General features: G+C 38.9%; 1 protein-coding gene across 8 annotated transcripts in view; it reads left to right on the top strand.

Annotated features, from left to right (window-relative positions):
* fnbp1a (formin binding protein 1a) overlaps positions 1-15,073 on the top strand; it is a 29,829-nt gene extending 14,756 nt beyond the window's left edge. For 2 of the 8 annotated variants that reach the window (XM_058390683.1, XM_058390680.1), the window contains 10 exons: positions 571-699; positions 788-934; positions 2,929-3,108; positions 4,249-4,431; positions 6,331-6,345; positions 7,555-7,664; positions 7,830-7,962; positions 9,068-9,195; positions 9,335-9,474; positions 10,364-12,326. In XM_058390683.1, coding sequence (XP_058246666.1) covers positions 571-699; positions 788-934; positions 2,929-3,108; positions 4,249-4,431; positions 6,331-6,345; positions 7,555-7,664; positions 7,830-7,962; positions 9,068-9,195; positions 9,335-9,474; positions 10,364-10,542 — 1,344 coding nt within the window. In that variant the 3' untranslated portion in view covers positions 10,543-12,326. The other 6 variants (XM_058390678.1, XM_058390675.1, XM_058390677.1 and 3 more) reach the window with 5 other exon arrangements.
* Positions 15,074-16,735: the final 1,662 nt, after the last annotated feature.

Here is a 16,735-nt window from a genome sequence, read left to right as displayed (position 1 = left end):
AGCTCCAATGCAAAACTAACTACATTTGGAGTAAGAGGAAAGTTTAGTCCATTTTCTTTTGTAAATCCAAGCTTTCCTTTTAATTAATGTGGCCCGCTGGAACGTTTTGCTTTGTAAAATAGCCTTGTAGCTCAAAATAGGCTGCATGAAATAATGTGATACTGTGTGATTCTTTTTTTTGAGCTGGTGGTTTTGTGTCTGGCGTGTTAAAGTGTTTCCAGTTTCCACACATTTGGACAGATCTGTGGATGGAGGCCCGTCTCTGAGAGAAGTCTCTGTCTGTGCAGCTGCACTCGTCCTGTCTGGTAGATCAACATCAGCCCAGATTTTTACGCTGTAATGGAAGTCATATGTGGTATTAATGTGCTGTTGGATACCGGTGTACATGTTTTTGTTTTTGTTTTTGTTTGTACTGTATGTGGCTTTTTATTTTATTTTACAGCGTGATCCTGCAGTGGCACGAAGGATGCTGGCCTTTTTGGGTAAACCTTCTTATAGCACTTCGTTCACTCTTTCTCCCTCTCTCTCTCTCTCTTTCTCTTTCTCTCTCTCTCTCTCTCTCTCTCACAGGCTAAACAGCAAGCTCAAATAAGGCATCAAATAGCTGATGACAGTAAGAACGAGTATTTGTCCTACCTGCAGAAGTTTAATAAAGACCAACACGAGCACTACTACACCCTCATCCCCCACATCTTTCAGGTAAGTCTTCATAGGATATTTAGTGGAAGATATTTTGTGACTCTATCCAGCCGAAGTCTGTAAGTGGAGCTGTGCTGTTGTGTTACAGAGGATCCAGGAGATGGAGGAGAGACGGATTGAGAGAATAGGGGAGAGTATGAGGTGCTACGCCGAGGTGGAACGCAAAGTGCTGCCCATCGTTAATAAGTGTCTGGATGGTATGACCAAGGCAGCTGAGTCCATCGAACCCAAAATGGTATGTGGACAATAATTCCTTCATTCCTTCATGGAATCATTTAGCTACTGGAATATATTGACTATTGAATGCATTTGTTTCTACAATATCAGTACTGCAAAGACCAATACTGTGCTAATGTTTATAACGGTTTATACCAGCGCTGCCGGATGCTTGATTCTGACTGGTCAGAAGGTGTTGATCCATTTTCTATAACAGCGGCTCTGACAGTTGTTTCAGCTGTAAGACAAATCACATTTTTATTTTAATGCAATTCAGTATACAGAAATGAATTACGAGTTTGTTTGGGTTTTTTTTTTTCACTTAAAATATTATTGAATTTTAGAGGAGACATTTTATTTAACATTTTATATTTATATTATTGGCACAGAGTCCTAGTGATTTTAGTCCAAAGTAGAACTGTCTATCTGTTGAAGGACTTGTCTGACTTTTAGTAAGCATCATGTTTTCTCAGTAAGCTGCACATTTTAGTATTATTATGTTTAAGAGGAAAAAAAGAAGAGACATTGGTGAGGTTTATAACACCTTTTTATAATGTAAGTAAATTAGTAACAGGAACTAATTTGCTTAATGGATGTTTCTCAGCATTACATGTAACGGATGGGTAAAAAGTATGACGTCCATGTTGAAAAGCTGCTGCGATATAAGTGTAAGAGTAAGAGAAATAATACACTTGTGACATGCTACTATAGGACAAAGTTGCTGCTTTGCTTCACATCAGACCGCCTCAAACCTGTCACTAATGATTTTCCAGTAGCAGCGCTCCCTGTTGCCTTTTATTCCTTGCCTATTTGTGCGCCTCTAAAATTAAACAATGAAATAATGAAGGTGAAGGCTAGAACTAGAAGCAACGAAAATGAAACATCTAGTTTTGGGCTAAATATGTAAGCTGTATAGGAATGTTGCAGTATATTAAGACAATTGATTAGCGCAGCGTTCTGCAGTAAAGTTTCTGCGGGAATTTTCTTTTTCACTTTGTTCAGCGACAAGGTTTAAGTAATCTATATTTAGCAGACATCTTAATCATTTATCACTGGAAAGTGCTGACTTCATTACTCTAAATGCTCCTGCCCCACTTTAAAGCTAATGAGCAATGATCATTATGCCCAGCTTTTTTAACAGCTGTGGCTAGCAGCCATGGAGACGATGTGTATTTGGTGTCTGTGTGTGTGTGTGTGTGTGTGTGTGTGTCATCAGCTAAATCCTGAGCTTGCGCTCACATGGCTGTGGTTTGGCCAAGTGTCACAGATGGAGAGAGGCCACATTGGAGCACTAATTGACTCACTTTCTCCACAGATTTAAAGTGGCTTACGGACTGTGATTGGACGTAAGCTCCTGTGTGACTCATGGTTGCACCTTTAGTTCAGATTTAGAAGCTCAGACCTACACACACTCCACACACAACACACTGCCTTTTCTCTCAGCGTCAGATTGTAAACGTGAAGTTTAGGAACTGAGATTTCCAGCATGCGTAGATCATATATTTGGGATGTTTTTGTTGAAGTCTGTAAATATATTGCGTTTTATTAAAAGTTTCTTTATTGAACTCTGACTTGGCTCACCTTGTGAGGTCTCTGTATCTTGAGTACATAAAAAAATGTATATTGCTTGTTTATATAATAAAGTAGGAGTGTCATGGCAATGCAAAACAGCTTTATATTGGATTTGGGGACAAACTGCAGTACTGCAAACTGGATTTAGACCTAGAATTAATTCCAGTTATTAAAATCAATGCTATTTAACAAAAACTAGTCTGTAGTCTACGACATTTCGTTTATTATGCTGCCAATCAGTACATATCAGTGTATAAATTTCATCAGTAAAGATGTGTTTTGTGTATTCATAATAAGAATATTAACCTGATATCAGATTATTTTCATAATCAAATGTAATAGGCTCTTGATCTTGGACTCTTGATCTTTCCTCTAATGCTGTCACAGAAATGCTCACATCTAAAACGTCTTCGCTTCTGTCCATCTTGTTTTCACCCTCAGGACACCAAACAGGTGGTAGAGACATACAAATCAGGCTTTGAGCCCCCAGGCGATGTAGAGTTTGAAGACTACAGCGTATCCATGAAGAGAGCCGTGTCCGAGTCCAGCTTCCTGAACGCACGTGGAGAAAGTCGGCGCAGGAGCCGGAGCAAGCTGTGGCCTTTAATTAAGCGGAATAAGGTAGAGGAAATGGCTGAATGTCCTGGTGTTTGGGTTCTGTGGAAGTACAGAAGTGACGCAGACCCAAAGCTAGAACCTGAAAGCAGCTCAATGACTTAATTTGTCATATAGTCATAAAGGGAAGGTCATGAAATCTGTTAGTTGCACGATACAATAGGAGAGTCGTCATTCAGAAAAATGCTGTTATTGTTATTAGCAGTTATTTTTAAAAGAATAATACAACTTTTTACCTACAGGAGATGCTTTTAATGCTTTATTATTCCCCAAACAACAAGCATAAATATTGTTAAAGTGAAACTGATGCATCTATCGATCCTTTCTTTAAGTCTTTTAAGTCTCTCAGAGTAACTTTACTAAGCATCTGTGGGGAAAATGTCTCCATCTGGTGAAAGAAAGGTGTCACCACCTCACCATTCCTCTCAAAATCACATTACACATTAATATTCACTCATTCAGCACACTTTTTTACCCAGAATCCCTTAATGAAGTAAAATCTATTACGAGCGTATAAAGGGATTGGAAACGAAACCTTATACAGGGTTCCTTTCTGTTACCTTACATCTGGTGAATCTATAAAAATAGCTAAATAAATCTAAAAATAAATCTTAAAGTTAAAATACTATTTTAAGTATTTATTTTATTATTTTTCACAAGCAGATTTGTAAGAAACGGAGGCTTGGAAAAAATATTTTATTTTGAATTGTATCCTAAATAATTGTATTTTTTTTTCAGAATTCATTAAATTAAATTTTATAAAGTTATTAAAATTGTAGTATTTTTAACAACAGTATTTTTAATGTCAGTAGGTTCTATTAAAATATGTAAAAAAAATTAAAAGAAAAGAAAAAGAAGTAATTTTAATCTGTAAAAATTTATTTGAAATTGAAACATTTTCACTGGCTGAGAAACCATCTCTCTAATAAAGCTGATGGAATTCGATGGATTTTGGCAGAATGGTATTCGTTCTGGGCGACGCTTGAAATAAGCTCTCGTTATTGCTCTCTGACATTTTTGTCAGCGCTCATGCGGTCAGCCTGTTGCTGGGTTTCTCTGGTGTCCTTATGTCTCCATCTCTCTCTCCTTCTGTGTTTCTGCATGGTTCCATCTGTGACCGTGGCTCCGTCGCTCCATCACGTGCAGCTTATGTCATTGTTAGCGTCGCCCCGTCAGCCCCCTCCCCCTCCCCCCACGTCGCCCTCTCCAGAAGGCCTGGCCAACGGGCCGCATTCGCCCCCGCACAACAAGGAGCCGCTCGGACAGCGCCTCAATGACTTCATGAGCTCCAAACACAAGATGCAGTGCCTGAGAAGCCTCAAGCGTGGGGTAAGGACCTGAGGCGTAAGAACTGCCACGAGTTCAATAAAAAGTGTGACATAATACAGTAAAAAAAATCTAAAAATTATATATAGACCCACACTTTAAAGCTACACACCTACACATCTCTACCTCTGCTCATTCATGTCTTTATCTAGACAGTCAATCCTGCAGCAGCTGCAGCACGATGCTTAAAATTATGCAGATACAAAGCAAGACCGTGGCACGATTGCCAGGCATATTGGAGACATTTACAGGGAACGGTGGTGAAAAGCAAAAAACATCCGGTGAGCAGCATATGCTTTGTTGATGATGAAGGTCAGAGGATAACGGCCAGACAATAGAGGTCAGAAGATAATGGCCAGACTTGTTCAAGCTTACAGGAAGGCTAATTCAAATAACCACTTTTTACAGCCATAGTGAACAGAAAAGTATTTCAACATGTCGAATTTTGACTCAGATTGTCTGTAACTGTAAAAGGTCACATGGTGTCTGTCAAGAACAGAAATCTAAGCATTAACTACAAAGCTGTCCAGCTTTTGACCTGTACTGTATCTGCATGATTTTATGCATCACACTGTTACCACATGATTGGAGAATTGCATGAATGTGCACGGTGTATAGGTATGACAGTGTATGACAAGAAAAAATAACTGAAAATGATGGGAATCGATGAATAAATCAAATAGAATCGAATCACCTCAGGCTTGCTCATTAGGGAAAAATGTTAGGGATAAATAGTAGCTTAACTTTAAACTATATCATTTTATCTATGTTCCTATACTTCTGTAAAGCTGCTTTGAGACAAGGTCCATTGTTAAAAGTGCTGTACACATAAATTAAATTGAGTTCATATTTAATCACACTCGTGAGTGAAGTAATGATTCGTCTCACCTACGTGTTTCTGTCCCGCGATTCAGCAAGATATAGAAAATGTACATCATTTCTGTTTCAGACCGGACACATCATTAGTGAAAGGAAAATGGTGTGTATCAGCTAGTAGTTTTTTTATTATTCATAGCTGCCTGGTGGACAGGGAGGCTGCAGTTTAATTCAGCAACCAGAGACTGAAGAAAATCCTTTTCTTTCCAAACTGTGCTTCACAGTGGGGCGACACACGTCAGTGTTGTAACAGGAGTGCACCCTAGTCATTTAAAATCTGCTTCACTACACACTGCAGCTTTTACCAGTCAGATTAATTAGCTTGCAAGGATGACATTTTCGGAAAAAAGTCCAGCATCAGTGTTAGTCGAGAGTAAATAAAGGCGCTAATCAGGACAAGATAAAAATAAATAAAAATTTTATGTCACAATATCACAGCTGAAGACCAAACCTTAGTCAGCAACTTGCTGACTTTTTTTTTGTTAAGGACAGAAACCTGATGTGCTACCTCAAACTGAATAGATGTTTAGGTTTACTAGCATAAAAATGCAATGCAAGGATAAAAAGAAATGCATCATTTGTCCAGCCTTGGATTGGACAGTAGTCGTGATAACTTACAACGACCGATCAAAGCTTCAGTAAAGTGGTATTATTATAGCCATCACTATTAAACAGGTTTAACTTAAAGGTCAGTAATCTGAAATGTATAATGTGTGCTGTTCACAGGAAAGTTTCTGAAAAGCTAAAGAGTTAAATAATTAAATATTATGAAGCATATATGTTAAAAGATTTCCTGATATTCCAGGTGACCCTAATTAGGAATAAAGTGGGTATAGACAATGGATGGATGGATTTCCTGATATTCGTATAGTTACATTATTTCCATAAACAAATGTATGCTATGATCATACGGGGATCTGTGAGGATGTTTCTTTTTATCTGCTGCGGTGGGTTGCTGGCTGTAAAAGGTTTAATTGATTTGAGTTTTTCTCTGTTGTGTTTTGTTTGCGTTCCCTTTGTATGCAGCTCTCCCTGAAGTTGGTAAGTGTAAGTGTCTACTTTCACCTGTCGTATTATTCTTAAGCCTTTATTTAAATCATACAACTTTTGTGAGAAACAGAAACAATACAGTCGGGGATTTTCTCAAAGATATCTTAGAGCCGCTGTAACAATTAGACTTGCTCGTGTGTTATAGTAGGCCTGTAGCGCGAGGATTTTCTAAAGGAAAAGGGTCCAAGGCGAAGCTTTTCAACAGACTGCTTTAGAAAGCAAGAGCTAGTTGATTAAGTGGAACCTGCCATTGAATTATTACTAAGTTGGAGGATCGGGGTTCACCACCAAGCTCCACTGCTGGGCAATTGAACAAGGCCCTTAACCCTCTCTGCTCCAGGGGCGCTGTATCATAGCTGCCCCTGTGCTCTGACCCCAACTTCCTCAGCTAGGATATACGATTAAAAGAATTCCACTGTGCTGTAATGTATGTGTGGCAATAATAAAGGCTTCATGTCCTCAGTTCTAATTATTATATTTACTTCACTTGCTCTCACAACCACCTTCAAAAACAAAGGAATGACCTATAATGTTACGTTATTTTTTTTATTATATCCAGCAGGTGGCAATGCTGTACTCTATGTATTTTATTCTCATTATACCACAGAAATTTGCCAGTAAATTTTTCCATTTCGTACAATGACACAGGTTTATCGCTGAAACAAGTTAGTTCGTGTTATCACTTTTGGCAGACATTTTGGCAGCTATATAAAAAAAATGTCATTGCTTCACATTCCCCCCCCCAAAAAAATGACCAAAACATTGCAAAACATGACATATTCTGTTTAAAAACTTTCCCGTGGAGGAGAATTAATGATAGAGATTTATCCTGTTATAAAAACTCCTTGACTAAATTCTGGTTTGTTGAGTGTCTTTGCTTTTTCAGCTTCATATCCATGTGAAAAGCAGGAGGAAGTTTGCTGCAAATTGACGTAGATGCATTTATCCAAACCGGTTACAACTGATTGATGTATTTTTAGCACTATGCATCCTCCATATAGTACCAAAAGTGGTTCTATCTAAAAGACGTTTGTTGATGACGTATGTTGTAAATTTGGCTTCAGGTTTAGTGGCTCAAAGAAGCTTCGGAATACTAAATAGAGAAAGAATAGCAACCTAGCAAAAAGATAATTGAGTATTCGGGCCAGCTCCTGAAATGTGTGTGTGTGTGTGTGTGTGTGTGTGTGTGTGTGTGTGTAGGGAACGATCCAGGAGGATTACAGTCATTTACCCCCAGAGCAAAGACGAAAGAAATTGCAGGCAAAGCTTAATGACATCAGCAAAGACATCCAGAAGGAGATGGATCAGAGGTATGTCTACACACACACATACACACACACAGGTTTCTGTTAGCCAAGATTTCATTTGGAGCCATTAGCATAAGTCCAGCGTTCTTCCAGGAAGTTTTCGTCCAAAAGATGATATTGTTCCAGCAGCAGAAGCCCACATCATGTTTCTCTTCTCACTGACCGCAGGGACGCGCTGAATAAAATGAAGGAAGTGTACATTAAGAACCCTCACATGGGCGACCCCAACAGTGTAGACCCACGTTTAGAGGAGGTGCGGCAGAGCATCGAGAAACTCCAGCTCGAGGCACACAAATACGAGGTGAGACTCTTGCTCTCTCTCTCTCTCTCTAACAGAAATGTCTATATATGTTGGATTAAATTCACAGACTTTTCATAGAATTAAATTGAAATTTTTATTTATTTATTTATTTATTTGAGTTTCTTTTTGTCATTCGGTGTCATTTATGATATCTGAGTCCTCTAGTACTTCCTAGTCCTAAATGCTCTCAGGTATAAGAACTGATTTTTAACTTTAATACAGAAGAAATTGTAAGTGTTTATTTTAAATTTTTCCAGAACTTTCTAGAGTCTGAAGTCCAGCTACTTTTAACTTTAAGAATTTTTTTCAATACAGCCCCAGAAGTTCATTTTAGGCATACAAACTGAAGTTCTTACTCTTCGTGAAATTCTAAAAACTAGCACTTCGCGCTTTTCTTGCTGTATTGCCTCCTGATCGAGTTTTCAGGCCGATTTAGGTATTCTTACTCAGTGACCTTGTGAACCAGTATCGATGTATTTCTTACAAAGAGACTTTAAAAGCACTTCTGCCGTAAATGTACACTGATCAGGCATAACATTATGACCACCTGCCTAATATTGTGTTGGTCCACCATATGCTTCCAAAACAGCCCTGACCCGTCGAGGTATGGACTCCACTAGATCCCTGAAGGTGTGCTGTGGTATCTGGCACCAAAATGTTAGCAGCAGATCCTTTAAGTCCTGTAAGTTCAACTTAAAGGATACCTACAGGACTTAAAGGATGCTTTTGATAGGTCCTGACCACTGCAGACCGGAAACTCGCTCAAATCCTTACGCTTGCCCATTTTTCCTGCTTCTAACACATCGACTTTGAGGACAAAATGTTCACTTGGTGCCTAATATATCCCACCCATTGACAGGTGCCATGATGAGGAGATGATCAGTGTTATTCACTTCACCTGTTAGTGGTCATAAAGTTATGCCTGTTTGGCGTAAATGTAAAGGAACAGTTTTTACATGTGGCATGTGTACATATAAAATAGCATAAACAGGTAAAAATTATGTGACACTTTACAGTGTTATGTTATATGAAAATAATGTACTTTTTAATTGCAACCGAAGTAACAGGATGGACTTCTGTCTGTTTGTTTTTGGTCTTCTCATAGACCTGGTTAACAGACGTGGAGAGGAAGCTGCTAGAGAAGGACAGTACACTGCGGAGACAAAGCGCCCCTTTTGATCCACAGGGCAACACGGGCAACGTTGCAAACAGCTGTGCCCAGAACAGAGAGAGGTACTCCTGAAGCACACACACACACACACAGACACACACACACACCCTGCCTGCCGCCCTGTGGTATTCTGTCACCTCGCCCTTATTAACTTTGTATTCATTTGAACTGTTGTATGTATTACATGTCTTCTGTGCACAGTCCGGACGGCAGCTATACGGAAGACCCCAGCACGGAGACGGTGCAGTTCAAGTCCCGCAGCACCGAGTTCGACGATGAGTTTGACGATGAAGAACCTTTACCCACTATAGGAACCTGCAAGGCTCTCTACCCTTTCGAAGGTAGCGGCAGAAATGTCCTAAAGTATGGAGTACTCAGGTTGAGGTCAGGGCTCCATGCAGGAAACTCACTCTTGGCCAAACGTCTTTTTACAAACCGTTCCAGTGAAGGTAGATAATCGTGTGCTTCTGATGTTGTGAAGGTCAGGTGTCAGGTGCCCACCAATCAGGCATAACATTATGAGCAGTGCCAGGTGAGGTGAATAACACTGATTATCTCCTCATCATAGCACCTGTTAGTGGGTGGGATATATTAGGCACCAAGTGAACATTTTGTCCTCAAAGTCGATGTGTTAGAAGCAGGAAAAATGGGCAAGTGGAAGGATTTGAGCGAGTTTGGAGGCCCCATTTTGTAACTTAGAGGATTTAAAGGATCTGCTGCTAACATCTTGGTGCCAGATACCACAGCACACCTTCAGGGATCTAGTGGAGTCCATGCCTCGATGGGTCAGGGCTGTTTTGTGAGCAAAAGTAGACCAATACAATATTAGGCAGGTGGACATAATGTTACGTGTATAATTTCATTTATTATGAATTTTTATATTTCTGTAAAGCCCGTTGTTAAAAGTGCTATACAAATAAAATTGAATTAAACTGAATGTTGAACCTGGTAACCTTGACGTTAGTAAAATACTGTTTGTAGCATTTCACCTGGTCTAAGGCCGAGTTTTGACACGCATTCATAGTACGTTATTCAGCTGCTCACTTCATCACTGGCACACTCATTTCTAACCACCATGTTTTGAATGAACTGTTACAGTTGTATCTATTGCTATGGACATCTTTCAGGTAGTGAGCAGAACATCAGGGTTCAGTATGAGCATGTTGTCACTGTGTATACTCCTAAAACACATCCTCTAACGTTCTCATCTCATCTCATCTCGCGCTTTAGGTCAGAACGAGGGCACCATCCCGATGGCAGAAGGCGAGATGCTGTACGTAATCGAGGAGGACAAAGGTGACGGCTGGACTCGAGTGCGCAGAAACGAGGATGAGGAGGGATACGTGCCCACGTCCTACATCAAGCTCTGCTTCGACGCCAACTCCAAAGGTGCCATGACCTATATTTAAGCCACAGAGCTAAAACGACATGCGTAGCATCAGCGCCTTTCTCTGACTATCTCTCCCTGTCCCTCTGGCTATTTTTATAGGCCAGGACCACAGTGTGAAATTTTCACTTTAGGCCATTTCTGCTTTCGAAGACGTTTGTTTTTTTTGTTTTTTTTGCGTACAAGGATGCCACCAGAGAGAGAGAGAGAGAGAGAGAGAGAGCTAAATGAAAAACCACCTCCATCCTATAGGACAGGAAGAGTGGACTGATACTCAATGTTGCAACATATCATGTAGCATATCAGACTATTTGTCTTGGCTTCTTTACTTTGCATCTCTCTCTCCCTCAGTGTGACTAAGAAGAAAAAAAGTAAAGACTTTTGCGTCCATAAGGATGAGAAGGCAATAGAGCCGCCGTCGAGGCGCGCTAGTAGAAAACGCTGCTTAATCTACATTTCATATCATGTCTTTGGGTATTGTGGTTGTTTTTGTATGAAGAAAAAATATCTATGTATGTTTATATGTCTGTCTATGGCTGAGCCACAGGTATTATTTCTTTCCGAGTCTTTAAATTTGATGAACAGATTGACAGTCAGCAATAAAGGTGTTGTGAGGCTTCAGTCAAATATCAGATTGTATTAAAAAAAAAACAACAAAAAATCGATTTTTATCACAGTTCTTGTACGTCAGTGTTCCTAAATTATATCCCTGTAAATACTTTACGAGCGAGCATGAAAGAACAATGTCTAGTCTTAACGTTTACTCAGGTACTTATTTCTTTCTATTTCTTTAACTAATAAATATACAACACCCCCCCTACCCCACCCCCCAAGCAGTTAGATTCGAACTAAACGTGTATAACAACATGCATAATAATAAAAGAACTACCTACATGAATTCCTCCTGCATGCTCATAACAGATTTAGCATCGAATAGCTTTATTTTCCGTGATCTCTCTTTTGAGGCAGCAGCTAATGTCGCGAGCTACAGATAGCGTAGTGAAAAGAGCTTCAGACATTTTGCATGCGGATCTTCTCACGACTGGCGAGTCACACCAGTTGAAGACGTTTCCATGAAGAGTTAAAACGAGGCAAAGAAGACAAAAAAAAGAGCACATTTTATGCTTATTGCTAATATCGATGTGATCGCTGCCGCTTCTGCATGCTATCGAACGCATACAGGCTTTCCTGTCGCTGTAATATTAAAGCTTGTCCATTGTTTTTTTTTTGGTTTTGTTTTGTTTTTCCTGTTAAAGCAATAGTAGCTGTAAATTCTGCCTCACTGCTTTCTAGACTGATACAGCAGGAAATATTAACACTGACACTTTTTTGATCACCCGCTAGGTGATGAGTCGACATATGCGTGAGAATGAATGTAGGAAAAACGGAGAGGGAGTGTTGCCGTGGGTTATAGTACTGTATTTTTGGATAGTTAGGTGTATACGTAATCGAATATAAGACTCTTCCACCCAGGTGTGGTGCGCATCGTCTGGACCTTCTAAGAAAGTCACATAATGATGTATAAAGCTGCATTAGCAATAAATCCCACCGCCGTAGATCCCAAACATTTCTAGGTCGTTACATATTCTACACCTAGAGTACAGGATGGTGAAAACCTTTTGACTTTTATTGTATTGTAGCTGTAAAAGTCACATCACCTGCTTGTGGGCAAATAAAAGTGTCTTTCTTATAGTCCAGAAATGACGGTATTCCAATGCCACATGTCTAACATCTTGTATGATTTTTGTGTTTGTTTCTTGTTTTTTTTTTTCTTCTTTGCTTTCTTTTTTATTTTTGTTCTTTTCTTTGCAGATCCCTAAAAGCGTTTGGCTGGCACAGGAGTGGCAGGGCAAGCGTCCTTGCATGAAACATCCTCCTCTTTAATGCGTAGTCAGAGAGGTGCTGTGTGAGGCCGTCTGACAGGCCGAGCCGTTCTTAACACAAACTCTGAATCTCCTCTTCTTCGGGCCAGAGGCAAAAAAACAAAAAAAAAACACCTGCTTGGAATTTTGTCTGAGATCTTTTTGGTTTCTTTGTTTGTTTTTGAATAACCCGTGTGCTAATGATTTGCAGAGCTTGCTTCTCGTGTGAGCCTAGACTCTTCTCAGCCTTGTGTCGTAGCTGCTTGCTGTCTGACCGGAGCCATTAGGTCTAAACTCTAGTCCTCAGAATCAGATACAGGACCGTGACGTGCTTCTAGTCAAGCTGGTCAAGCTTTTCATAATAGTCCTGATCCAAATAGCTGCTGTCTTTTTCTGCTGGCCTGCAGAAAAGGGTTCTTGAGGATCCCTAGGGAATTTTTTTAATTTATTTATTTATTTTTGAAACAAACGTATTTATCAGGCCAAAATTGATTGTGAAACCTTTGCAAAAGCATTCAAAGGTTATGGCAGGGGGGAAAGTGGGCGGGTTAAGTGGGGAGGGGTGTGGTTTTGAAAGGTAACTCATATCATATACAATATGGTGTTTTTTGTGATTAAATCTGCTGAGTGAAGGGGTTGAAGCAGGCAGCTTTAGAGTTGCAGTCCTTCAGTCGGTCACTCTTTCTTCACAGAGATGAAAGCAGTGCAACCTCACTCATCACTCACTCCATCACTCACTTCCATCACTCGCTCACTCACTCATGCTCACTTTCTTCCCTGTATTGTGTGTATACGCTGCATCTCCTCTCTCTCTCTCTCTCTCTCTCAATAATAGTGCTTTATCACTGGACACTGCGGTACTATACAGTACAGTTACTAATCCAAAGTGGGAGTTTTCTGGAGGTTATGATGCGGTGTTTAATAAGGAAAACACTTGGCATACAACCTTGATTAAATACTTTGGAAAAGCATGTGTCGCTGTCATTTAATTACCTCTGATGTCTCCTGCTCAGCAAGACAGAGTCAGTTTGCTGCAGTAAATGGCAGTGGGCCACCATCGAGTAAAGTGTGCCAATATTATATTATATCTGAGTAAAAATCACGAGAATGCTATTTGTCTTCGGATTTATTGTGTTTAGGTATTTAGTGAATGAGAAAACACTTGGGGGACATGTTGTTATAGGATAATAATCAGCAGACCCAATGGTGATTGGTTTTCGTAAAATCCTGTAGTGGTTTATTTCCCTCACTCCCTCACTAGCCTCTCTGGTGAAGTTAATCATACACAAAACCCACCGATGCTTAAATATAAAGTCTACTGAAGCTGAAGACTTCTACCATAAATGTTTATAAAATGGGAATCTCCACTATAGCAAGGATTCCATTTTTCTCTTATTCCAGAGCAATGCTTGATTATTATTACTCTTAGATTGTGTAGCGCTTCTGCCTTACAGGTCCACATGAACGAGCTGTTACTATAGAAACGGTTATGCATTAAAACATGTGAATTCATATTATCACGATTTTATAGAAAAACGCTTTGTGGCCAATCAGAATCGAGAATCTGCTTAACCTCTGGAATTAGTGATTTGTCATCGTATCTCACTGTCCAGTTGAAAAGAGCTAATATTTCTTTCTAGTTTCCTGTTTCTTTCTTCCTGACCTCCTCTTCCTGTCTCTTACTTTTTCCTCACTTTGAATCTGTTTCTTTGGCATCTCTTTCTTTCTTTTTTTTTTTTTTACTTCCATCCATCTCTCTCTCTCTCTCTCTCTCTCTTCCATTGTGTTTTCTTCTACTTCTTTTCCTCTCTCTCTCTCTCTCTCTCTCTCTCTCTCTCTCTCTCTGTGGGCTCAGTGGCCATAGCCGTGTGTCGTGTAGCTGTAGTGGTGCGTTCACTCGATGTTGATGATGTTCTCCAGCTGGTGCTGTGTTTCTGCGCATGCATGCTTGCCCCGTCTCTTTGTCTGTGCCAGTCTTAGGGGTCCAGCAAGTTCTTGCCTTCACTTCCTGACGGGCGAACTTGCTTCTTCAGTTGTGTTTGTGCCTGTGGTTTACTTTTTACTTATTTATTCATTATCTATATTTGAATTAGAAGGGTTTTTTTATTATTATTATTACTATTATTATTTTCGCCACCCGTGCATGGCCACTTGCTTCATGCTCCCTAAGTTCTTCTTCTTCTTCTTTTTTTTTTACTTGTTCTATTTTTTATGAAAATCGAGATGCTTCTTTCTGATCGACGTCATTTTGCAGTAATTTGAGTTGATGTTCAAAACAAATAGTTACCTCATTTTTGACGGATTTTTTGGGCTGCTGTTTGAATCAGCTCTGAATGACTAACATTGTGGTTTATCTCCATTTATAAAGAAAGAGTATTGCAGTGTTGAGCTGCGAGTCTGATTGCGTGTGTGTGTGTGTGTGTGTGTGCTCATTCTCTGTATTGTGCTTTGGATTTTCTGACTCTCCCCCTCAAGACTTTCTCATAAACACCAAACTGCCAAGATATCAGAGCCTTGTAACGTCAGTGTTGATCCCAGCTGCTCCCTGTTATTATTAGTAATAATAGAGCTTAATTCTACTTCAATTTTCGAAACAGAACCATTGTAAAATGCATCACCTTTTTATGTGCAAATTACTCGAATTAAAGGCCATTGTGAAATATGCTGCTGTGTGTCAACATTGAGTGTTCTATAAATCTTAATGATTAATAATAAATTATTCTGTTTCATACATATTCCAAATTATGTTCTGTATTTTTGCATCATGTGTATACACGTGCGGATTTCCTGCCAGTAGATGGCAACACAGGGCAGTTGAAGGTACACTCGGTGCACACAGACATCCATTTTCAAGCTGCTTGAATTATTTCACGGTCAGAAATACACAGGTCTGATTCTTGACTGCTAAAAACCAAAGGTAAAATTCTGCTGGCTAAAGTTATTACCATTTATGGAAGTCCTTTAAGAACATCTTATGTATTGTGTCATAATTATGAGATAGTAAGTCTTGATTATGTGATACTAAGTTGGAATTTTGCGATACTAAGTCATAAAAGTGATACAAAGTCTTCAAGATACTAAGTCATAATTATGATATGCCAAATCATAATTTCGATATACTAAGTCAGAATTGACGAGAAACAAACTCATAATTCTGAGATACTATCTCGTAATTTTAAGACACTACTTCATAATACTTCATGATACCATGCAATAATTCTGAGATGCTGGGTTACAATGATGAGATAATACACAATGATTATGGTACCATGCTATAATTCTGAGATACTATCTCATAATTATAAGACACTACTTCATAATCATATGATAATATACCTCAATCAGGATACCATGCAATAATTTTAAGATGCTAGGTTACAGTGACGAGATAATACACAGTGATTATGATACCATGTCATAATTCTGAGATACTATCTCATAATTTCAAGACACTGCTTCATAATTCTGAGATAATATACCTCAATCATAATACCATGCCAACATTCTAAGGTACTATTTCATAATTTCAAGACACTACATCATAATTATGAGATAATACATCATTATAATTATACCATGCAATAATATTCGAGACACTATGTCATAATTATGATATAATACACCATTATTATGATACCATGCAATAATTCTGAGACACTCTCTCAAAATTCCAAGATAGTGAGTCATAACTGCAAGATAACGAGTCATAATGTTGAGATACTGTCACATGTCAGAGGCATACCTACAGTCTGTCAGAATTCTGACTTCTTATCTCATAATTGTGACTTAGTAACATTATATGGTACTATCTCATAATTTCAAGATACTACGTCATAATTATGAGATAATACATCATTATTGTGATACCATGCAATAATCTTGAGACACTATCTCAAAATCCCAAGACAGTGAGTCATAACTGCAAGATAACAAGTCATAATGTTGAGATACTGTCACATGTCGGAAGCATACCTACAGTCCTACAATAATCTTGAGATACTACATCATAATTATGAGATAATACATCATTATTTTGAGACCATGCAATAATTCTGAGACACTATCTCAAAATCCCAAGATAATGAGTCATAATGTTGAGATACTGTCACATGTCAGAGGCATACCTACAGTCTGTCAAAATTCTGACTTCTTATCTCATAATTGTGACTTAGTAACATTATATGGTACTATCTCATAATTTCAAGATACTACATCATAATTATGAGACAATACATCATTATTATGATACCATGCAATAATCCTGAGACACTATCTCAAAATCCCAAGACAGTGAGTCATAACTGCAAGATAACAAGTCATAATGTTGAGATACTGTCACATGTCGGAAGCATA

Source organism: Hemibagrus wyckioides, linkage group LG05 (genome assembly GCF_019097595.1).
Source record: "Hemibagrus wyckioides isolate EC202008001 linkage group LG05, SWU_Hwy_1.0, whole genome shotgun sequence".
Taxonomy (NCBI): domain Eukaryota; kingdom Metazoa; phylum Chordata; class Actinopteri; order Siluriformes; family Bagridae; genus Hemibagrus; species Hemibagrus wyckioides.
Note: the sequence above shows the minus strand (reverse complement) of the source record. Positions and strands in the feature narration are given on the sequence as shown.